This window comes from Tauraco erythrolophus, unplaced genomic scaffold, assembly GCF_009769465.1.
Source record: "Tauraco erythrolophus isolate bTauEry1 unplaced genomic scaffold, bTauEry1.pri scaffold_142_arrow_ctg1, whole genome shotgun sequence".
Classification (NCBI taxonomy): Eukaryota; Metazoa; Chordata; class Aves; order Musophagiformes; family Musophagidae; genus Tauraco; species Tauraco erythrolophus.
The window spans coordinates 1-22182 of NW_028238604.1; the positions used below are offsets into that span (position 1 = coordinate 1).

At 63.1% G+C, this 22182-nt stretch overlaps 4 protein-coding genes across 5 annotated transcripts; 2 read left to right on the forward strand and 2 right to left on the reverse strand.

Moving 5' to 3' along the window:
• Positions 1-1437: 1437 nt before the first annotated feature.
• POLR2I (RNA polymerase II subunit I) lies at positions 1438-4620 on the reverse strand. 2 transcript variants are annotated; one of them, XM_086630566.1, is made up of 6 exons: positions 4554-4620; positions 3537-3591; positions 2995-3068; positions 2411-2485; positions 1646-1697; positions 1438-1557 (listed from the first exon to the last, which is right to left on the reverse strand). In XM_086630566.1, exons 1-6 carry the CDS (start codon positions 4610-4612, stop codon positions 1495-1497), a joined length of 378 nt encoding a protein of 125 aa, XP_086486692.1. In that variant the 5' UTR covers positions 4613-4620; the 3' UTR covers positions 1438-1494. The 2 variants fall into 2 exon arrangements, with proteins under 2 accessions (XP_086486692.1, XP_086486691.1); XM_086630565.1 differs by lacking the exon at positions 3537-3591 and having other exon boundaries at positions 2411-2510; positions 4554-4618.
• A 320-nt stretch (positions 4621-4940) lies between these two features.
• Positions 4941-8134, forward strand: TBCB (tubulin folding cofactor B). The gene is made up of 6 exons (XM_086630567.1): positions 4941-5099; positions 6304-6447; positions 6866-6962; positions 7577-7768; positions 7856-7928; positions 8017-8134. Exons 1-6 carry the CDS (start codon positions 4941-4943, stop codon positions 8132-8134), a joined length of 783 nt encoding a protein of 260 aa, XP_086486693.1.
• Positions 8135-9415: 1281 nt separating this feature from the next.
• TMEM160 (transmembrane protein 160) lies at positions 9416-11252 on the forward strand. The gene is made up of 3 exons (XM_086630568.1): positions 9416-9572; positions 9774-9866; positions 11035-11252. Exons 1-3 carry the CDS (start codon positions 9416-9418, stop codon positions 11250-11252), a joined length of 468 nt encoding a protein of 155 aa, XP_086486694.1.
• Positions 11253-20676: 9424 nt separating this feature from the next.
• LOC147526059 (rho GTPase-activating protein 35-like) lies at positions 20677-22103 on the reverse strand (the record flags this gene model as incomplete). The annotated part of the gene is made up of 3 exons (XM_086630569.1): positions 20677-21037; positions 21121-21226; positions 21972-22103. Coding segments are annotated over 3 exons (599 nt in total), but the record flags the coding sequence as incomplete, so codon positions are not given.
• Positions 22104-22182: the final 79 nt, after the last annotated feature.

The following is a 22182-nucleotide window of genomic DNA, read 5'->3' on the forward strand; positions in this document are numbered from 1 at the left end:
AAAAATTCCCATCCCAGCAAAGAACCGGCATGACGGAGGGACCCGTCTCCGTAGGCGACGCTCCGTGCCGAGGACGACGTCGTCCGGATGCGGAGCGCCCTGGCCGGCTTTTTCGGCTGGATGGAAGTGGAGCTGCGCTCCCGGGCCGTCCCCGGCACCGGCACCGCCGGCACCACCGGCACCACCGGCACCACCGGCACCGGCACCCCGGCACCGCTGCACCCCGACACCCTGGCGCTGCTCCGCACCTATTCCGACTCCCTCGTGGAGATGGTCCGGAGGAGGCTGGAATGCGACAGCCCCGGAACGCTCTAAATGGTGGTTTCGGGGCGCACCCGCCCTTCCCGGTGAAATTTGGGAATTTTTTTCAGGAGTTTTTGAAGTTTGAACCATTTTTGGTGGTTTTGGATGGATATTTTTTTCCCGGTTTCTGCGGCAGCCGCGTCCCGACCCATTCCGTGCCGCCGGCAGCGGCCGCCGTCGGGTGTTGTAAAAACTGTTCAAAATAAAAAATGTTTTGGAAGCGAAGCGAAGAATTTCGGGATCCCCCGAGGCGTTCACAGAGCTGCCGGAATCTGGGTGTCCCCACCAGCACCCCCCCAGTTACACCAGTAGTGAGTTCGGGTCCAGTGAGGAGCCGTGGGGTGGCTGGAGGCGGAATTAGGGGCCAAATCCAGCAATCTGGGGCCAAATCCGGCGATTTGGGATATGGGGGGAGGAAATTTTGGGAAAGTCGAGGCTCGATGGAGCGATTTGAGACACGGGGGGGTGCGGTTTGGGGCACCAGGACCAGAATGTGGGGCCCGTTGTGGGCAACTGGGAGCACTGGGGATGGAAACTGCGGGGAGTCGGAGCCTGGTGGGGGCATTTGGGGGTGATGTGGGGCACTGGGGGGGCAACCTGGGGCACCGGGGGGACAAACTGGGGCACTGGGGGGCAACCTGGGGCACCAGGGATGCGATTCAGGGCCCTTGGGCACATTTTGGGGCACCAGGGATGCAATTTGGGGCACACTGGGCACATTTTGGGGCACCAGGGACGCGATTTGGGGCACACTAGGGCATTTTGGGGCACCAGGGACGCGATTTGGAGCCCCTGGGAACATTTTGGGGCACCAGGGATGCGATTTGGGGCACACTGGGGACATTTTGGGGCACCAGGGATGCGATTTGAGGCACACTGGGCACATTTTGGGGCACCAGGGACACAATTTGGGGCACACTGGCACATTTTGGGGCTCCAGGGATGCAATTTGGGGCACACTGGGGACATTTTGGGGCACCAGGGATGCGATTCGGGGCCCCCCAGCCCTGTGCACCCCAAACCCCCCAGCGCCGCCCCACAGAGCCGCCGACACCTCCCACTGCCAAAAATCACCTTTATTGCCCCCAAGATGCCCCCCCCCGGCGGGTACAGCAGCCTCGGGGGGCACGGGGGGGCGGGTTTGGGGGTGCCAGCTGCCATCCGGGGGTCTGGGGGCACCTGTGGGCACCGTCACTCGGTCCAGCGGTGCCCGCAGTGCGGCGCGGTGCAGACGTAGTAAAGCCTCATGGCGTCCTGGGGGGGGGACGAGGGGGGGTGATGAGGGGGGGGCACACAGAGGGCACGGTGACAGTTTCGGGGGGGCACACGGGGGGCACCTCACCTCAGCTCGGGCGCTGTGAGACTGGAAGAACACGGCCTCCTTGTGCCCGCACCTGGGGGGGTGGGATGGCGGGGTCAGGGGGGGGGAACATGAGTCTGGGGGGGCTGGAGGAGATATGGGGGGGGCAGCGGAGCCCCCCGGGGGCACTGGGGTGACGGGGGGGGCAAACGGGGCAACTGAGAGCCCACGGAGGGGGGGGGAGGGCAGGGGAGACCCCGCAGGGGGGGCACCAGAGCAGAGTGGTGAGGGGAGGGGTGGGGTGGGGGGGGGTGTCCCCACGGGGGTCCCCCATGTCCCCAGGGGGGTCCTCATGTCCCCAGGGGGATCCCCACATCCCAGGGGGGGTCCCCACATCCCCAGGGGGGGTCTCCGTGTCACAGGGGGGTCCCCAGGGGGGTCTCCACATCCCAGGGGGGGTCTCCATGTCCCAGGGGGGGTCCCCACGTCCCCAGGGGGGATCTCCATGTCCCAGGGGGGTCCCCAGGGGGGGTCCCCAGATCCCCAGGGGGGTCCCCAAATCCCCAGGGGGGGTCTCCATGTCCCAGGGGTGTCCCCAGATCCCCAGGAGGGGTCTCCATGTCCCAGGGGGGTCCCCAGATCCCAGGGGGGGTCCCCAAATCCCCAGGGGGGGTCTCCATGTCACAGAGGGGTCCCCAGGGGGGTCCCCAAATCCCTAGGGGGGTCTCCATGTCCCAGCGGGGTCCCCAGGGGGGGTCCTCACGTCCCTCTGGGGGGTCCCCGGGGGGGTCCCCAGGTCCTGCTCACTTCTGGCAGGGGTGGTCCTCGGTGCGGGGCAGCGTGGGGTCCTGGGAGACGTCGGCGATGATCTGCGTGAGCTCGCTGCCAGGAGCGTTAATTAGTGCCCCTAATTACCCCGGGGAATTAATGACCGTGCCGCCCCCCTCATTAATTACTCCTAATAAATAATTATACCTATTAATTACTCTCACGTTAATTGTCCTTGAGTTACTGCCTCCCTTATTAATTGCCCACCAGCTGCGACTCAATCGCTTTCATTAATTGGTGCAATTATCTCTTTACTAATTATTATTAATTACCCAAAAACTGTTTTCCCTCGTTAATTACCTCCACTAATTGCGCTCCACTCACCTTCCCCGACTGTCTCCTGTCAGTAACCCCTCCCCCATCACCCCCTCTAATTTCTCTCTTACTAATTACCCTAATCAGCTAATTACCTTCTCATTAATTACCCCACCGCTTCTCTTTAATTGCTTTTCCCTTATTAATTGGGAAATTAAGCCCCTCCCTGGGGCGGGACGCTCCAGGACTGGGACCCAGGAGTGCGGGATCGTTAACGAACTCGCTAACGAACTCGCTAATTAACTCACTCCACTTCGTGCGTGATCTTGTTGACGTAGATGCAGCTGTTGTCGGCCTCTTGCTGGTAGTCGCAGTTGCGGCACTGGGGGAAACCGGGATTTAGGGCTGGTCCCAGTACCGTACTGGGAGTTAGGGGGGTGGGTGCAGCCCTGTGGGGTGCTGGAACTGGTCCCAGTAGGGGCTGTGGGGGTGGGCGCAGCCCCGTGGCGCACTGGAACTGGTCCCAGTGGGGGTCGTGGGGGTGGGTACAGCCCCATGGGGTGCGGGAACTGGTCCCGGTGGGGGCTATGGGGGTGGGCACAGCCCCACAGGGTGCTGGAACTGGTCCCAGTGGGGGCCGTCAGGGTGAGTATAGCCCTGTGGGGGGCTGGAACTGGTCCCAGTGGGGGCTGTCGGTGTGGGCACAGCCCCACGGGGTGCTGGAACTGGTCCCAGTGGGGGTGGGCGCAGCCCACTGTGACAGTGGGACTGGTCCCAGTGCCACATAGGGGCTGGGGGTGGACACAAACCAGCACCCTGAGACTGGTCCCAGTGGCGGGGGGGCACTCACGGCGTAGAGCAGGATCCGGTTCTCCTTGTCCTCCTTGGGATACAACATGTTGTTGCTGGGGGGGGGACACACGATACTGGGGGAGTGTGTTACCGTGGGGTCTTCGGGGTCTGGTCCCACATCCCGGGGTGGGACAGGAACTGGGGAGTACTGGGGGGCCCTGGGGGGTGGGGAGGGGGTACTGGGGGATGCCTGGAAGCCCCGGGGGAGGAACTGGGGGATTCGGGGGGAATCAAGGAGCCTGGGGGGGAATTCCGAGGAGCCCGGAGGGTGGCAGGGAGCCGTAAGGAGGGGGAGGGGTGGGGGAGAGGAGCCCCAGGGGGTGCCGAGGAGCCCCAGGAGGTATGGGGGGGGGGTCGGGAATGCCCAGAGAAGGTGTCAGGGAGCCCTGGGGGGGCCTGAGGGGCCCAGGGAGGGAACTGGGGAGTCCTTGAGGGGGTGTCTGAGCGCCCGGGAGGGGTCACGGAGCCCCAGGGGGGCCCTGAGGGGGTGCCCAAGGGCCCAGGGGGGGTCACGGAGCCCCGGGTGGTGTCAGGGAGCCCCGGGGGGGCCCTGAGGGGGTGTCTGAGTGCCCGGGGGGGGTCACGGAGCCCCGGGAGGTGTCAGAGAGCCCCGAGGGGGTGTGTGAGGCTCGGGTGGGGGTCACAGAGCCCCGAGGGGGCCTTGAGAGGGTGTCTGAGGGCCGGGGAGGGGTCACGGGGCCCCGGGGGGACCCTGAGGGGGTGTGTGAGGCCCGGGGGGTGTCAGGGAGCCCCGGGGGGGCCCCAAGGGGGTGTGTGAGGCCCGGGGGGCGGGTCACGGGGCCCCGGGGGGACCCCGAAGGGGTGTGTGAGGCTCGGGTGGGGGTCAGGGAGCCCCGGGGGGGCCCCAAGGGGGTGTGTGAGGCCCGGGGGGGCGGGTCACGGGGCCCCGGGGGGACCCCGAGGGGGGTGTGTGAGGCCCGGGGGGAGGTCACGGAGCCCCGAGGGGGTGCCCGAGGCGTGTGACGGGGCCCCGGGGGTCGCGGCAGCCCCTCACCACTCCTGGCAGAAGCGGATCCCGACGAACCCCGGCTCGTACGCGCCGTCCGCCTCCATGGCGGCCCCGCGCATGCGCACAGCGCGCGCGAGGCGGCGGCGCACGCGCGCAGCGCCCCCCCCCCCCCCCCCGACGGCGGCCGCGCGGGGTCAAACCGCGGCGCGAACCACTGCGCCTGCGCGGGCCGCGCTCGTTTCCCACCCCCGCCCCGCCCTCCCGCGAGCGCCGCACCAAGCCACGCCCCCCGCTCCCCGCCTCCCTCGCTATTGGCTGGGCGGCGGCGCGCGGGGCGGGGCGGCGGCGCCGATTGGCCGGTTGGCGGGGGCGGGGCGCGCGCGCGGGGCGGGCCGAAGGTTCCAGAAGCGGCGGCGGCGGCGGGGCCGCAGCATGATGGCGGCGGCGCGGGCCGGGCCGGGGCCCGGGCCTGGGCTCGGGCCGGTGCCGGTGCTCGGGGCGGGCTCCGTGTCGCTGTCGGTGAGCAGCAGCCTGAACGCGTTCCGCGCCTACAAGCGCTACAGCACCGCGCTCACCATCGCCGAGCTCAAGGTACCGGCGCCTTCCTCCTCATCATCCTCCCTCACGGACCGGGCCCCGCCCGGCCCCTCCTCCCCGGCACAGGCCCCGCCCCGGGAGGGGCCGGGCCCGCCCCCTCGTAGCGACCGGGGCCCACCGGGTGCCCCCTCCCCCCCCCCCCCCGGGACACGCCCCCCCGCCCCTTCCTCCTCACCGGGGCCCGGGACCCCTCCCCTCCCCCACCCTTTCGTCCTCACCGGGGCCCGGGACACCCCCCTCCCCCGCCCCCATCCCCCCTTCCTACTCACCGGGGTCCAGGACACCCCTCCCATTGCAAACCAGTGCAAACTGGAGCTGGTGGTGGGCAGCCTGGCCCGGGGAAGGGGGGATGCCCCCACTGACACACCCCCCCATTGCAAACCAGTGCAAACTGGAGCTGATGGTGGGCAGCCCAGCCCGAGGGAGGGGGATCCCTGCACTGACAGCCCCCCCATTGCAAACCAGTGCAAACTGGAGCTGGTGGTGGGCAGCCTAGCACGGGGGTTAGATCCCTGCATTGACCGCCCCCCCATTGCAAACCAGTGCAAACTGGAGCTGGTGGTGGGCAGCCTGGCCCGGGGGGGGGGGATCCCCCCACTGACACACACTTCCATTCCAAACCAGTGCAAACTGGAGCTGGTGGTGGGCAGCCCGGTTATTGGGGGGGATTCCTCCACTGACAGCCCCTCTCCCATTGCAAACCAGTGCAAACTGGAGCTGTTGGTGGGCAGCCTGGCCTTGGGGGAGGGGATCCCCGCACTGACAGCCCCCCTCCCATTGCAAACCAGTGCAAACTGGAGCTGGTGGTGGGCAGCCCAGCTCGGGGAGGGGGATCCCTGCACTGACAGCCCCCCTCCCATTGCAAACCAGTGCAAACTGGAGCTGGTGGTGGGCAGCCTGGCACGGGGGGGTAGATCCCTGCATTGACAGCCCCCCCCATTGCAAACCAGTGCAAACTGGAGCTGGTGGTGGGCAGCCTGGCCTTGGGGGAGGGGATCCCCGCACTGACAGCCCCCCTCCCATTGCAAACCAGTGCAAACTGGAGCTGGTGGTGGGCAGCCCAGCTCGGGGAGGGGGATCCCTGCACTGACAGCCCCCCTCCCATTGCAAAACCAGTGCAAACTGGAGCTGGTGGTGGGCAGCCCAGCTCGGGGAGGGGGATCCCTGCACTGACAGCCCCCCTCCCATTGCAAACCAGTGCAAACTGGAGCTGGTGGTGGGCAGCCCGGCCTCCTGCATGGACCTGGAGCTGTTCGGCGCGGAGGAGCAGCCGCTGGGCCGCCTGGACCGCGACGAGGCCCTGCTGGGCTCCTACCCGGTGGCTGATGGTTGCCGCCTGCACGTGGGTCCCTTCCCCCCGCCCCCCCCATTTCCCCCTTTCCCACCCCAAAACCGTGCCCTGACCCCGCCCAGTTCCCTTCTTCTTCCCCCATGTCCTCGCTGGGCCCCCCCTTCCCGCCCCTTTTCCTCCCCCTTTTCCTCCCCCTTTTCCTCCCCCTCCCCTTCCTCCCCCCTCCCCCCTTTTCCTCCCCTTCCCCCCTTTTCCTCCCCCCTCCCCCCTTTTCCTCCCCCCTCCCCCCTTTTCCTCCCCCCTCCCCCCTTTTCCTCCCCCCTCCCCCCTTTTCCTCCCCCCTCCCCCCTTTCCTCCTCCCTCCCCCCCCTTTCCTCCCCCCTCCCCCCCCTTTCCTCCTCCCTCCCCCCCCTTTCCTCCCCCCCCCTCCCCCCCTTTCCCCCCCCACCCCTGACGGCCGGTGCCGCAGGTGACGGACCGCAGCGGGACGCGGGCCGGGGCCTTCGAGGACGTGTCGCAGGTGGAGAAGTACGAGATGAGCGACAGCGACTACGACAGGCGCCCAGGTGCCCCCCCGGGACCCCCCCTGACCCCCCCCCACCTCGGGAATGGCCCTGTGACCGCCCCCCCCCCCCCCAACACCCCTTTCCTCAGGAATGTCCCTGTCCCCACCATGGCCCCCCCTCCCCACTCCAGGTGACCCCTGTGTGTCCCCCCCCACTCCAGGTGATCCCACCCGTCCCCACCATGTCCCCACACCATGTCCCCTCCCACTCCAGGTGACCCCCCCCCCCCCCGTCCCCACCGTGTCCCCTCCCTCACTCCAGGTGACCCCCACTGTGTCCCCCCCCACTCCAGGTGACCCCTGTGTCCCCCTCCACTCCAGGTGATCCCCCTGTCCCCACCATGTCCCCACACCGTGTCCCCCCCCGACTCCAGGTGACTCCCCCCCCGTCCCCACTGTGTCCCCCCCCCCTCACTCCAGGTGACCCCCACTGTGTCCCCCCCCATCCCCACCGTGTCCCCCCCGACTCCAGGTGACCCCCCCTGTCCCCACCATGTCCCCCCCCCACTCCAGGTGACCCCCGTGTCCCCCCCCACTCCAGATGACCCCCCCATCCCCCCCCATGCCCCCCCTCCCCCTCGAGGTGACCCCCCCGATGCCGCCCCCCCCCCGCAGAGTCCCTGCGCTCCTTCCTGCGCCAGCGCCGGGGGGGCGGCCATGACGCGGAGGCGCCGGGCCGCCGGGCCGAGCAGCAGCAGCAGCGCCGGGCGCAGGAGGCCGCCATGGCCGCCGCCATCCCGCTGGGCGCCCGCTGCCAGGTGCGGGTGCCGGGGCAGCCCTGCAAGTTGGCCACCGTCATGTTCGTGGGTACGTCACCCCGAAATTCACCCCAAATCACCCCAAAACATGCCCCCCCCCCCCCCACACTGACCCCCCGAAGCCTGCTCCCCGCAGGTCAGACCGACTTCAAGCCGGGCTACTGGGTGGGCGTGCGCTACGACGAGCCGCTGGGCAAGCACGACGGCAGGTAGGGGGTCCCCGGGGTGCCCCTGCTGCGGGGGGGCGGGGGTGGGGGGTCTTTGGGGACCCCCCCTTCAAATCTTCCCCCCCCCCAGCGTCGGCGGCCGCCGGTACTTCGAGTGCCAGCCCAAATACGGCGCCTTCGTCAAGCCGCAGAGCGTCACCCCCGGGGACTTCCCCGAGGAAGAGGATGGGCTGGAGGATGAGCTGTGAGGGGGGGGGGTGCCGGGGGGGGGGTCAGGGGGGGTCACGGGGGGTGGGGACACCGCAGGGGGAGGGGCACTGCGGGAGAACACGGCCTCAAACCGCCGGTTTTGCCCGTGTTTTGTGCTGCCCCCCCCCCCCCCCAGCTCTGGCACCTCCCCCCCCCCCCCCCCAGCGCTGGTTTCGCCCCAAAATGCCCCAAAATCCCCCCCCGGGGCCCCAAAATCCCCCCCCGGGGCCCCCTCCCCCCCCCCCCCCGGGCGCTGCGCTGCTGGCGGGGGCGGGGCTCCCCGCGCAGGCCACGCCCCTTTCCCCTGGAGGGGGCGTGGCGTGTGCCGCAGCCAATGGCTGGAGGTGTGGGTTGGCGCCGGCCACGCCCCCTTGTTCTCCAGCGAGGGGGCGTGGCTTGATGCGCTGCAGCCAATGGGTGAAGGTGCCGGCCACGCCCCCCTGCTCTCCGGGGAGGGCGTGGCCTGCGTGTGCTGCAGCCAATGGCTGGGGGCGTGGCTCTCTGCGCCGGCCACGCCCCCATTCCCCTTGTGAGGGGGCGTGGCCTGCGTGCTGCAGCTGAGGGGCGGGGCTCGGCTCGCTGGCCACGCCCTCTGCGCCGGGGAGAGGCGTGGCTTGCGTGCTGCAGCCAACCAGCGGGCGCGCTGAGCAGCAGGAGGCGGGGCCAGCAGGAGGCGGGGCCGGAAGCAGCGGCCGGGGCAGGTGAGTGGCCCCGGGGCCGGTAACGCGCCGCTCCGCGGGCGGCCCTACAATAACCCCGCCCCCTCCCGGTACCGCCCCCCGGTACCGCCCCCCCGGTACCGCCCCCGGTAACGCGCCGCCATTTCCTCCCTCTCCAGAGCCGCCGGGGGGCCCCGCCGCGTGCCACTCCCCTCCCCGGGGGCACCGGCGGCGGCTCCGCCTCATAAAGTGGCGATTTAAGGTGAAAACCGGCGTTTTGGCCATTTTTGGGCGCGGGGGGCGGGTCTCGGGGCTTTCCGGTATCCGGCGCTAACGGGGCGGCGCGGCTCTTCCCGGCATGCCGCGCGCGTAGCCAATAGCGCCGCTTCTTCCGCTGCGCAGCGGGGCGGGAGCTGGGCCGGCGGCCAATCGCTGCGCGCCATCCCCCCGCGCGGGGCGGGGCGCGCGCGTCTCCGCCAATGGGCGCGCTTTCCCGCAGTGAGCGGCAGCGGCGGCGACCAATCGGCGCTCAGCGGTGGCGCGCCGGGCAGGAAGAGACCGGGGAAGGGTGGCGGGGCGGGGGGGAGGGAAGGGGAAGAACCGGGACGTGGCGGCGCCGCCATGGGCTGGTGCGGCGGCGCGGGGCGGGCGGCGGCGGCGGCGCTGCGGAGGCTGCGGGGGGCTCGGTACAGCCTGGGCCGGGCCCCGCCGCCGCCGCCCGCCGCTTCCGACCTGGAGCGGGCGGACGCGTGGCTGCTGCGGAAGGCGCTGGAGAGCGGTGAGGGGCGGGGCTAGGGCCAGGGGGGCGGAGCTAGAGCCGAGGGGGCGTGGCTAAGGCCGAGGGAGGCGGGGCTGGGGCGCGGCGCGCATGCGCAGGGCGGGGGGAGCGCTGGGGCGGGGGGCGGGGGGGTCTGGGGGGGGCGGGGGTCTCGCCCCCTAACCTCCCTACCCTAGCGCTGACCCCCCCCCCCCCCCCCAGGGCTCCTGTCGTGGTTCCGGAACGGGCTCCTGGCCACCGGCGTCGGCGTCATCTCCTACGTGCAGAGCGACACCGGCCGCGACGCCGCCTATGGTGTGGGGGGGGGAGGGGGTGGGGGGACCCCCAACACCCACCCCCCCGATGTCCCAGACACCCCCTCCCAGCCCCTTCACCCTGACAGGGATGGCCCACCCCCATTACAAAACCCTGACACCCCCCCTAGAGCCCCCCTCCCCCCCATCCCCAACACCCCCATAAGGCCCCCCCTAAGCCCCAACACCCCCATAGAGTCCCCCCCAGTCCCAACACCCCCATAGGGCCCCCCCGTATCCCAAACACCCCCATAGAACCCCCCCAACCCTGACACCTCCATAGGGTCCCCCCCACATACCCAACACTCCCCCAGAACCCCCCCCATATCCCCAGCACCCCCATAGGGCCCCCCCCCAGCTCTGACACCCCCATAGGGCACCCCCATATCCCCATCACCTCCATAGGGGCCCCCGCAAACCCCAACAGCCCCATAGAGCCGCCCCCAGCCCCAACAGCCCCATAGAGCTCCCCCATATCCCCATCACTCCCATAGTCTCCCCCAACCCTGACACCTCCATAGGGCCCCCCATATCCTCATCACTCCCTCAGAGCCCCCCGCCATAAACCCAACATCCCCATAGAGCCCTCTCTGACACCCCCATAGAGCCCCCCTATAGCCCCATCCCCCCCATAAGGCCCCACTCAAACCCAACACCCCCATAGAGCCCCCCCATAGCCCCATCCCCCTCATAAGGCCCCACTCAAACCCCAACACCCCCATAGAGCCCCCCCATATCCCCATCACCTCCATAAGGCACCCCCATATCCCCATCACTCCCCCAGAGCCCCCCACATATCCCCATCACCCCCATAGGGCCTCCCCATATCCCCAACACCCCCATAGGGCCCCCCCAACCCTGACACCCCTATAGAGCCCCCCCATATCCCCATCACCCCCATAGAGCCCCGCCAACCCTGACACCTCCATAAAGCCCCCCCATATTCCCATCACCCCATAGAGCCCTCCCTGACAGCCCCATAGAGCCCCCCCATATCCCCAACACCCCCATAGCCCCCCAGTCCCGCCCCAGTTTCAACCAAAACCTCCCAAATCCCCATCCCTCCCCCCCCCCCTTTAAAAAACTTCCATTTCACCAAATTTGCCCCAATTTCCTCCCAACCCCCCCCCAACTATTCTAATTTTTATTCCTTCCCCCCCCATTTTTAGGGTTTTTCATCCTGGGGGGGCTGTGCGTGTCCTACGGGGCGGGCTCCTACCTGCTGAACCTGGTGCTGCTGCGCCGCCCCATGATGCTGCCGGCGCCCACCGCCGCCGCCAACGCCGCCGCCGCCGCCCTGCTGGCGCTGCTCTGGCTCGGCGCCCTCTCGCTCTACGTGGGGCGCCTGGAGGTGGAGATCGGCCCCGAGGGGCCCCCCGAAAAGTGACACCCCCCAACCCGGAGCGATGGGGTGGGGAAATAATCCCGGGGGGATTGGAAATTGCCGCGGGGAGGGGGGTAGAAAGCATGGCAGGGGGTTAAAGGCACCCTGGGGGGGGGATTAACACCCTCCCTGGAGGATTAAACCCACCCTTGGGGGGATTAAAGACGTCCCAGAGGGGATTAACACCTCCCCCCAGGCAGATTAAACCCATTCTTGGGATTAAACCCCCCCTCTGGAAGATTAGACCCACCCTTGGGGGGATTAAAGACCCCCCCAGGAGGATTAAACCCACCCCAAGGGGGATTAAACCTACCCCAGAGGGGATTAACACCTCCCCCCAGGTGGATTAAACCCATTCTGGGGGATTAAACACTCCCTCCGGAACATTAAACACATCTCAGAGGGGATTAACCACCCCCCCCCCAGAAGATTAGACCCACCCTTGGGGAGATTAAACCCACCCCAAGGGGGATTAAAGCCACCCCCGAGGGGATTAACACCTCCGAGGAGGAGGATTAAACCCATTCCAGGGGGATTAAGCAGCCCCCAGGAAGATTAAACCCCCTCCAGGGGGGATTAACACCCCCCCCAAGGGGGATTAAACCCACTCCAGGGGGGATTAAACCCCCCCCAGGGGAGATTAAAAACCCTCCCAGGAAGATTAGCCCCCCCCCTTGGGGGGATTAACCCCCTTCAGGAAGATTAAACCCACCCCAGGGAGGATTAACCCAGATTACACCCCCCCCCCGAGATTAAAAGCCCCCTTGGAAGGATTAACCCCCCCCCCAGGAGGATTAAAATCAGCTTGAGCGGATTAACCCCCCCCGAAAGATTAGAACCACCCGGGGGGATTAAACCCCCCTGGCAGGATTAAAATCCCCCCCCTGGGATTAACACCCCCCCAGGAGAATTCAGAACCTCTTGGGAGGATTAAACACCCCCCAGGGTCGGGATTATCCCCCCTGGAATATTCCACCCCCCCCCCGGGGGGATCGAAAACACCCGGGGGGGTGGGATTAAAATCCAATTAAAGCCCCAAACCCCCCCCAGGGTCGGGATTATCCCCCCCCTCCTCGTTCCTGCTGCGGAAAACGGGGATTTGGGGCAAAAATCGCCTCCGCTGCGGGGTTTTTCCCGGAAAAAATGGGATTTTTGGGGGGGGCGCCGTGCCGGAAAGGGGTGATTTTGGCAGCTGCCGCGGTCGGGGTGGGGAGCCGGACTGGGAAATAAAATAAATTGGGAAAATCCCCAGTTTGTCCCCAGTTCATTCGCGGAAATCCCGGAAAGAGGGACCCCCCCCCCCCCCCCCCCCGGCACCGCGGTTTGCCGCCGGTTTTCCCAAATTCCGCCGGATCCACCCGGAAAATGGGGAGTGCCCAGTTTGCGAAGGCCGATCGCTGCCGGTTCCCAGTTTGTGGGGTCGCTCCAGGCTGCAAAACCCAGTTGGCAACTGGTTCCCAGTTCCCGGTTTGCTGCCCATTCCCAGTTTGCTGCTGCTCATTCCCAGTTCGCAACTGGTTCCCAGTTTGCCACTGGTTCCCGGTTTGTTGGAGCCACTTCCCAGTTTGCTGCTGCTCCCCAGTTTGTTGCTGCTCATTCCCAGTTTCCATCTGGTTCCCAATTTGCCGCCCATTCCATTTGCTGCTGGTTCCCAGTTTGCAGGAGCCACTTCCCAGTTGCCGCTGCCCATTCCCACTTTGCCACTGGTTCCCAGTTTGCAATGCCCCATTCCCAGTTTGCTGCCCATTCCGTTTGCTGCTGGTTCCCAGTTTGCAGGAGCCACTTCCCAGTTTGCCGCTGCCCATTCCCAGTTTGCTGCTGGTTCACGGTTGCTGCTGTCCATTCCCAGTTTGCCACTGGTTCCCAGTTTGCAAACCCTGGTGCCCAGTTCTGCATCCCCATTCCCAGTTTCCAGCTGCTTCCCAGTCTGCAGGAGCCGGTTCCCAGTTTGCTGCTGCTCATTCCCAATTTGCAACTGGTTCCCAGTTTGCCGCTGGTTCCTGGTTTGCCTGAGCTACTTCCCAGTTTGCCGCCGCTCCCCAGTTTGCTACTGCCCATTCCCACTTTCCAACTGGTTCTCAGTTTGCAATGCCCCATTCCCAGTTTGCCACCCATTCCGTTTGCTGCTGGTTCCCAGTTTGCAGCAGCCACTTCCCAGTTTGCCGCTGCCTATTCCCAGTTTGCTGCTGGTTCCCGGTTGCTGCTGTCCATTCCCAGTTTGCCACTGCTTCCCAGTTTGCAAACCCCAGTGCCCAGTTCTGCATCCCCATTCCCAGTTTCCGTTTGGTTCCCAGTTTGCAAGAGCCGGTTCCCAGTATGCTGCTGCTCATTCCCAGATTGCCGCTAGTTCCCAGTTTGCAGCCCAATCCCAGTTTGCAAACCCTGGTGCCCAGTCCTGCATCCCCATTCCCAGTTTGATGCTGGTTCCCAGTCCGCGAAGCCCAGTTTCCAACTGGTTCCCAGTTTGCCAGAGCCAATTCCCAGTTTGCCGCCTGTTCCCAGTTTGCCGCTGGTTCGCAGTCTGTGAATCCATTTCCAACTGGTTCCCAGTTTGCCAGAGCCCATTCCCAGTTTGCCGCCTGTTCCCAGTTTGCCATTGCTCATTCTCAGTTTCCGGCCCAATCCCAGTTTGCAAAGCCCAGTGCTCAGTCCTGCATCCCCATTCCCAGTTTTCAGCTGGTTCCCAGTTTGCAGTGCCCCATTCCCAGTTTGCTGCCCGTTCCGTTTACCGCTGGTTCCCAGTTTCCCGGAGCCACTTCCCAGTTTGCCGCTGCTTATTACCAGTTTACAGCTGGTTCCCACTTTGCTGTTCCCAGTTTGCTGCCCGTTCCCAGGCGTCCAGCCCAGCTCCAGTCCCAGAGCACCCAGTACCCCCCCCAACATTCCCAGTGCACCCAGTCCCCCCCAGCATTCCCAGTACACGCAGTCTCCCCCCAACATTCCCAGTGCACCCAGTACGCCCCCAAGATTCCCAGTGCACCCAGTACCCCCCCAACATTCCCAGTGCACCCAGTCCACCCCAGCATTCCCAGTACACAGTCTCCCCCCAACATTCCCAGTGCACCCGTACTCCCCTAGCATTCCCAGAGCACCCAGTCCCCCCCCAACATTCCCAGTGCACCCAGTACGCCCCCAAGATTCCCAGTGCACCCAGCACCCCCCCACCATTCCCAGAGCACCCAGTGCCCCCCACCATTCCCAGTGCACCGTCCTCCCCAGCATTCCCAGTACATGCAGTCTCCCCCCCAACATTCCCAGAGCACCCAGTACGCCCCCAACATTCCCAGTGCACCCAGTACCCCCCCCAACATTCCCAGAGCACCCAGTACCCCCCAGCATTCCCAGTACACGCAGTCTCCCAACATTCCCAGTGCACCCAGTACCCCCTTGCATTCCCAGTACACGCAGTCTCCCCCCAACATTCCCAGTGCACCCAGTTCCCCCCCCGCCCCAACATTCCCAGAGCACCCAGTCTCCCCCCAAGATTCCCAGTGCACCCAGTTCCCCCCCCAACATTCCCAGTGAACCCAATACCTCCCCAGCATTCCCAGTGCACCCAGTACCCCCCAACATTCCCAGTGCACCCAGTTCCCCCCCACCCCAACATTCCCAGAGCAACCAGTCTCCTTCCAAGATTCCCAGTGCACCCAGTACCCTCCCAACACTCCCAGAGCACCCAGTTCCCCCCCCATTCCCAGTGCACCCAGTTTCCCCCCCAAATAAAACCCTCCGCAGCGACTCCGCAATTATTATTATTATTTTTTTCTCAAATTCCTTTTTTTGTCGTTTTTTTTTGTGGATTTTTTGTCTTTTTTGTGGTTTTTTTTTTCCTTTTTTTTCCTTTTCAAATTCCGCGGAAAAGGGCCCGCCCAGCCCCTCCCCCCCAGCCCTAAAACATTTTCATTTTTTTATTATTTTTCCTTTTTTTTGGTGTTTTTTCACTTTTTTTCATGCAACTAAATCGCTTCGGCCCTCGGAAAACACCCCAAATTGTTAAAATTCCGTAAAATAAGCAGGAAAACCCCAAAACCGGGAAATTTTATCACCGAAAATCTACGGGGCGCGTAGTTAGATCCTAAAAATACAAAAAAAAAAAAGAACTGATCCCCCAAAAGACCCAAAATGCCCCTTTTTCTCCGGAAAAATCCGGGATTGTCGGGGATTTGTTTTTTTTTTTTTTCTTTGAGCAGAAAAAAAAAAATTTGAAAATTTTTGAAATTTCGTTTTTTAATGATTTCAACAATAATTTACGCCCTGCGTTAGAAATGATGATTTTGGGGGATTTGGGGTTAAAACCCCCAAAAAGAATAAGGGGGGGGAGGGGAGTGGGGTGGGGTGGGAAAAAAAATCCCCAAAATCGGGAGTTTTGGCCCCAAAATTGCGCCGGAGGAGAGGGGGGAGGACGCGGCAGAGGGAAAGGGGGAAAATGGTGAAAACGCGGAATTTTGCCCCGTTTTGAGGGGGCGGAGCAGCGGCGCGTCCGTCTGCCCGTTTGTTTTCCCCGATTTTGCCTTTTTCCCCCCATTTTGGCCCTTTTCCCCCGGATTTTGCCTGTTTTCCCCAATTTTGCCTTTTCCCCCACATTTTTGCCTTTTTTTCACCCGTTTTTGCCTCTTTTGCCCCACTTTGGCCTTTTCCCCCATTTTTTTATCCCCGATTTTCCCTTTTCCCCCCAATTTTGTCCTTTATCTCCTGATTTTGCTCCCCCTTTTTTTGCCTTTTTTCCCCAATTTTGCTTTTTCCCCCATTTTTGCCCGTTTCCCCCCATTTTGCCTTTTCCCAACTTCGTCTTTTTCCCCCAATTTTGCCTTTTTTCCCCCCGATTTTGCTTTTTAAACTGATTTTGCCCTCTTCCCCCATTTTCACCCTTTCCCCCAATTTTCCCTTTTTTCCCCATTTTATCTTTTTCCCCCTAATTTTGCCTTTTTTCCCTCATTTTTGTCTTTTCCCATTTTTTCCCTGGATTTGCCTTTTTTCTCCCCATTTTTGCCTTTTTTCCCCCGAATTTGCCTTTTCCCCCATTTTTAGCTTTTTCTCCATTTCTGCCTTCACCCCAAATTTGCCTTTTTCCCAATTTTACCTTTTTCTCCCCATTTTTGCCTTTTTCCCCATTTTTGCCCTTTTCCCCTCAGATTTTGCCTTTTCCCCATTTTTGCCTTTTCCTCCCATTTTTTCCCTTTACCCATTTTTGCCTTTTTCCCCCCATTTTTGCCCTTTTCCCCAATTTTTGCCTTTCCCCGATTTTGCCTTTTTCCCCCCCAAATTGGCTTTTTCCTGATTTTGCCTTTTCCCCCCAATATCGCCTTTTTCCCTCAATTTTGCCTTTTCCCCACTTTTACATTTTTCCCCCAATTTTGCCTCTTTTCCCCCCAATTTTGCCTATTTTTTCCCCAATTTTGCCTTCTTCTCCCCTTTTTGCCTATTTTTCCCCACTTTTGCCCTTTTCCCCAATTTTCATCTTTTCTCCCCAACTGTCCTTCTCCTGATTTTGATTTTCCCCATTTTTGCTTTTTTTTCCCCCATTTTTACCTGTTTTCCCCGATTTTGCCTATTTCCCCCCAACCTTCCCTTCCCCCCCCTTGCCCCCCCCCCCCCCCCCAAATCCTCATTTTTTAACACCAAAAAACCAACTTGGGGTGAAAATTCGGGGTTTGTGGTTTTTTTTTCCCACTTTTCTGTTTTTTCCCTCCTTTTCGTTTTTTTTTCGCCGGTTTTATTGAAAAAAACCCGCCCCCCCCCCCCCCCCCCGATCCGGCGGCCGCTATTTACACCAAACACTTTCCGGTTTAAAGCACGAGACTGGAGATTTTTTTTGGGGGAAAAAGCCCTTTTTGGGGGTTTCCGGGGGCTCCCCTTGGGGTGGGGGAGGGGAGCGGGTGTTTTTGGGGGGATTTGAGCTGTTTTGATCACCGGGGGGGGGGGGGGGGGGAGTTTTGGGGCGTCTTAAAGTGCGAAGAGACCCGGGGGGGGGGAGGGGAGCCCTTCCCCGTGCACTCCCAGTGGTACCATGAAAATCCAGTTTAAAACCACCCCCGTACTGGGAGGGGGGGGGGGTGGGGAAGGACCCGGGGGTGCCCATCCCCCCCCCCCGAAACCCCCTCCCCCCACCCCCCCTTCCATGGGGGGCACCCAGGCACCCTCCCCCCAGCACCCCCCCTCCCCCCAAATCCCCAGGGTGGGGGAGGGGCGGCACCAAATTCCGCCTTTTTTTCCCCAAAACCGACCCCCAAAATCAGCACCGGCTTTTTTTTTTTTTTTTGTGGTTTTGTTGTTTTTTGTTTTTTTTTTTTTTTGGCCCCGGATGAAGACAAAAAAAACCCCAAATCCAGCCCAAAACGGGGTGGGGGAGGGGCAGCGGGTCCAACCCCTCCCCCTCCCGTAAGTGCTTAATGCCAAAATCCCGGGGGGGGGGGTGGGGGGGGGGGGGGGGGGTCCCGGTCAAAGGCGACGCCGGGCGCCCACCGAAGGCTCGTGGGGGGTGGAGATGGGGGGGGGGGGGGGGGGGCCGCTGAGGGGGGTCCTGGGAGTCACGGACGACGCCCGGGATGTGCCGGGGGGGTCGGATGAGCCTCGGGTCATCTCGGCCGAGTCCTGGGAGGCGCTGGGAGAGTCTTGGGATGCGGCAGGTGAGCCTCAGGGCATGATGGACCACGTTGGATCAGCCTCAGGGCATGATGGACCACGTTGGAGCAGCCTCAGGGCATGATGGACCACGTTGGATCAGCCTCAGGGCATGATGGACCACGCTGGATCAGCCTCAGGGCATGATGGACCACGTTGGAGCAGCCTCAGGTCATGATGGACCACGCTGGAGCAGCCTCAGGGCATGATGGACCACGTTGGATCAGCCTCAGGGCATGATGGACCACGCTGGATCAGCCTCAGGTCATGATGGACCACGTTGGAGCAGCCTCAGGGCATGATGGACCACGTTGGAGCAGCCTCAGGGCATGATGGACCACGCTGGATCAGCCTCAGGGCATGATGGACCACGTTGGATCAGCCTCAGGGCATGATGGACCACGCTGGATCAGCCTCAGGTCATGATGGACCACGTTGGAGCAGCCTCAGGGCATGATGGACCACGTTGGAGCAGCCTCAGGGCATGATGGACCACGCTGGATCAGCCTCAGGGCATGATGGACCACGTTGGAGCAGCCTCAGGGCATGATGGACCACGTTGGATCAGCCTCAGGGCATGATGGACCACGCTGGATCAGCCTCAGGTCATGATGGACCACGTTGGAGCAGCCTCAGGGCATGATGGACCACGTTGGAGCAGCCTCAGGGCATGATGGACCACGCTGGAGCAGCCTCAGGGCATGATGGACCACGTTGGAGCAGCCTCAGGGCATGATGGACCACGTTGGATCAGCCTCAGGGCATGATGGACCACGCTGGATCAGCCTCAGGTCATGATGGACCACGTTGGAGCAGCCTCAGGGCATGATGGACCACGTTGGATCAGCCTCAGGGCATGATGGACCACGTTGGAGCAGCCTCAGGGCATGATGGACCACGTTGGAGCAGCCTCAGGGCATGATGGACCACGTTGGAGCAGCCTCAGGGCATGATGGACCACGTTGGAGAAGCCTCAGGGCATGATGGACCACGTTGGAGCAGCCTCAGGTCATGATGGACCACATTGGAGCAGCCTCAGGCCATGATGGACCACGTTGGAGCAGCCTCAGGGCATGATGGACCACGTTGGAGAAGCCTCAGGGCATGATGGACCACGTTGGAGCAGCCTCAGGGCATGATGGACCACATTGGAGCAGCCTCAGGGCATGATGGACCACGCTGGAGCAGCCTCAGGCCATGATGGACCACGCTGGATCAGCCTCAGGTCATGATGGACCACGCTGGATCAGCCTCGGGTCATGATGGACCACGTTGGATCAGCCTCGGGTCATGATGGACCACATTGGAGCAGCTTCAGGTCATGATGGACCACATTGGAGCAGCCTCAGGTCATGATGGACCATGTTGGATCAGCCTCAGGTCATGTTGGACCACATTGGATGAGTCTTGGGCCATGTTGGACGATGTTTGTTGAGCCTCAAGCTGCACCACATGAGCCTCCAGCCATCCCAAACCACACTGGATGAGCCTCAGGCTGAGGTGGACCATGTTGGATGAGACTCAGACTGCATCAGATGACCCTCAGGCCATGATGGACCACGTTGGATGACCCTCAGGCTAAGCTGGACCACGTTGGATGACCCTCAGGCTGAGGTGGACCATGTCGGATGAGACTCAGGCTGCATCAGATGACCCTCGGGCCATGATGGACCACGTTGGATGACCCTCAGGCTAAGCTGGACCACGTTGGATGACCCTCAGGCTGAGGTGGACCATGCTGGATGAGACTCAGGCTGCATCAGATGACCCTCAGGCCATGATGGACCACGTTGGATGACCCTCAGGCTGAGGTGGACCATGCTGGATGAGACTCAGGCTGCATCAGATGACCCTCAGGCCATGATGGACCACGTTGGATGACCCTCAGGCTAAGCTGGACCACGTTGGATGACCCTCAGGCTAAGCTGGACCATGTTGGATGACCCTCACGCTGCATCGGATGACCCTCAGGCTGAGCTGGACGACGTTGGATGACCCTCAGGCTAAGCTGGACCATGTTGGATGATCCTCAGGCTGCATTGGATGACCCTCAGGCTAAGCTGGACCATGTTGGATGACCCTCACGCTGCATCGGATGACCCTCAGGCTGAGCTGGATGACGTTGGATGACCCTCAGGCTAAGCTGGACCATGTTGGATGACCCTCAGGCTAAGCTGGATGACCCTCAGGCCATGATGGACCACGTTGGATGAACCTTGGTCTGCACCGAACAAGCCTGGGGCTGTGCCGGCCCACGCTGGAGGGACTCCAGGTCCCATCGGACGGGTGTCCACCCACACCGGACGAACCCCGGGCCACGCCGGGTGAGCCGGGGCCGTGCCGGCCGACCCTCGGGGCCACCACACCAGCTTCAGACGGCACCGGCCAAACCACCGGCCGCATCCCACGGGCCACGAGGGGCTTTGGCGGAGCCGGCAAGTCCCGGGGCAGCCGGAGAAACGTCCCACGCGCCGAGCGCCCCGGCACACCGCCCCACCGTGCCCCACCGCGCCCCACCGTGTCCCCCCGACTCTGCCCGGACCCAGGGGTGGGGGCAAAAAAATTCCTCCTGGGGGTCCCCCCCCCCGCGTCCGGCCGCCCCGGCACACCGCGGCACCGGGCCGGCGCTGGTCGCCCCAGACCAGCCCGAGATCCTTGGTGGGGTTGGTTGATTTTTTTTTTTTTTTCCCCAGTTGATTTTTGTTGGGTTTTTTTCTGGTTTATTCCATTTTTTCGTGGTTGTGGTTGGTTTTTTTTTTTTTTTTTCTTTCTTTTTCGTGTTTTCTTCTAATTTCCCGCCGGCGGCTCAGAGCGTGTGCTGCTCGGCGTGGAGCTGCGCCGGGAGGAGCGGCTGGACGGGCGACTGCGGCGACGGCGGCGGCGTCCGGGGCGGCGAGGGCTGTGCCGGGGGCGGCGCGGCGGCCGGGAAGGGGGCGCCGGGCGGAGCGGCGGATGGAGAACCCGGAGCGGCGCTGGGGGGGTCGAGGATGGGGCGGTTGTAGAAAAAGAAGGGGCACTGCTGGATGAAGAGTTCGATGATTGTCTGGTAGGTGCGGGTGGCCGTCAGGGCGTCCATCGTGCTGAAGTCGGGTCTCATCAAGGTTGGCCAGAAGCAGATGGAGAGGTTCTCGCTGGTCATCAGGTTCACCCGGTGGTTGTGGCTGACCCTACGGTGGGAGAGAGGCGGCGGAACGGTGCCGGTCAGGTGGAGACGGGACCCCCCCGGCGCCCCGGAACCCCCCGTACGTACTTGTTCAGGTGCCCGATGACGTATTTGAAGACCTCGTAGTTCTCCTTGGGGAACTTCTTCAGCACTTCCCTCAGCGCGTGGAGCTTCTGCTCCCGGTCGTTGATTTCTACCGGGAAGAGGAAGCGGAGTCAGGGACGGGAGCCACCGTGGTGGAAAACCATCCTGCCGTGGGATCCCTCCCTTTTTTTGAATTTTTGGGCCACCAGCTCAAGAACATCATTGACCTTCCCAACGGCACCAAGAAGATCATTGACATTCCCAACGGCGCCAAGAAGATCGTTGACCTTCCCAACGGTGCCGAGAAGATCGTTGACCTTCCCAACAACGCCGAGAAGATCATTGACCTTCCCAACAGCATCAAGAAGATCGTTGACCTTCCAATGGTGCCGAGAAGATCATTGACCTTCCCAACGGCGCCGAGAAGATCATTGACCTTCCCAACGGCACCGAGAAGATCATTGACCTTCCAACGGCGCCGAGAAGATCATTGACCTTCCCAACGGTGCCGAGAAGATCATTGACCTTCCAACGGCGCCGAGAAGATCACTGACCTTCCAACGGCGCCGAGAAGATCATTGACCTTTCCAACGGCGCCGAGAATATCATTGATCTTCCCAACGGCACCGAGAAGATCATTGATCTTCCCAACGGCACCGAGAAGATCATTGATCTTCCCAACGGCGCCGAGAAGATCACTGACCTTCCCAACGGTGCCAAGCGGTAGAGCATCTCCGGCCAGGAACGAGCTCGGAGAGCACCAATTAATACGGAGACGGGTCGGCCAACGGGTTTGGGTTAACGAGACGCGGCCGTTAACGAGCCGGTGGTGGGGACCCCCCCGGCGTACTCACTGTGGGCCTCCACCAGCTCCACCTGCATGGCGTAGGGCACCAGGGGCTCCGGCAGCTCCGAGAAGAAACTCTTCATGGCACCGGCTACGGTGTTGACGGTAAAATCCTTCTCGGCCAGGTCCAGCCCGTGATCTGCCGCGGAAAAGTCTCGGAGTTACGCCCCAAAACTCACCGTCGCGCCCCGAAACGCCGACGGGTGCGAGAAGGTGGT

Excerpts from the sequence above, each read along its gene's own strand:
- POLR2I (XM_086630566.1), bottom strand. The coding sequence starts at position 4,612 with ATGGAGGCGGACGGCGCGTACGAGCCGGGGTTCGTCGGGATCCGCTTC. Across the intron at positions 3,069-3,536 it reads ACCGGATCCTGCTCTACGCC|TGCCGCAACTGCGACTACCA; the intron begins GTGAGTGCCCCC and ends GGTTTCCCCCAG. Across the intron at positions 1,558-1,645 it reads CTCACAGCGCCCGAGCTGAG|GACGCCATGAGGCTTTACTA; the intron begins GTGAGGTGCCCC and ends TCCCCCCCCCAG.
- TBCB (XM_086630567.1), top strand. The coding sequence starts at position 4,941 with ATGATGGCGGCGGCGCGGGCCGGGCCGGGGCCCGGGCCTGGGCTCGGG. Across the intron at positions 5,100-6,303 it reads TCACCATCGCCGAGCTCAAG|TGCAAACTGGAGCTGGTGGT; the intron begins GTACCGGCGCCT and ends ATTGCAAACCAG. Across the intron at positions 7,769-7,855 it reads GGCCACCGTCATGTTCGTGG|GTCAGACCGACTTCAAGCCG; the intron begins GTACGTCACCCC and ends TGCTCCCCGCAG.
- TMEM160 (XM_086630568.1), top strand. The coding sequence starts at position 9,416 with ATGGGCTGGTGCGGCGGCGCGGGGCGGGCGGCGGCGGCGGCGCTGCGG. Across the intron at positions 9,573-9,773 it reads GCGGAAGGCGCTGGAGAGCG|GGCTCCTGTCGTGGTTCCGG; the intron begins GTGAGGGGCGGG and ends CCCCCCCCCCAG. Across the intron at positions 9,867-11,034 it reads CGGCCGCGACGCCGCCTATG|GGTTTTTCATCCTGGGGGGG; the intron begins GTGTGGGGGGGG and ends CCCCATTTTTAG.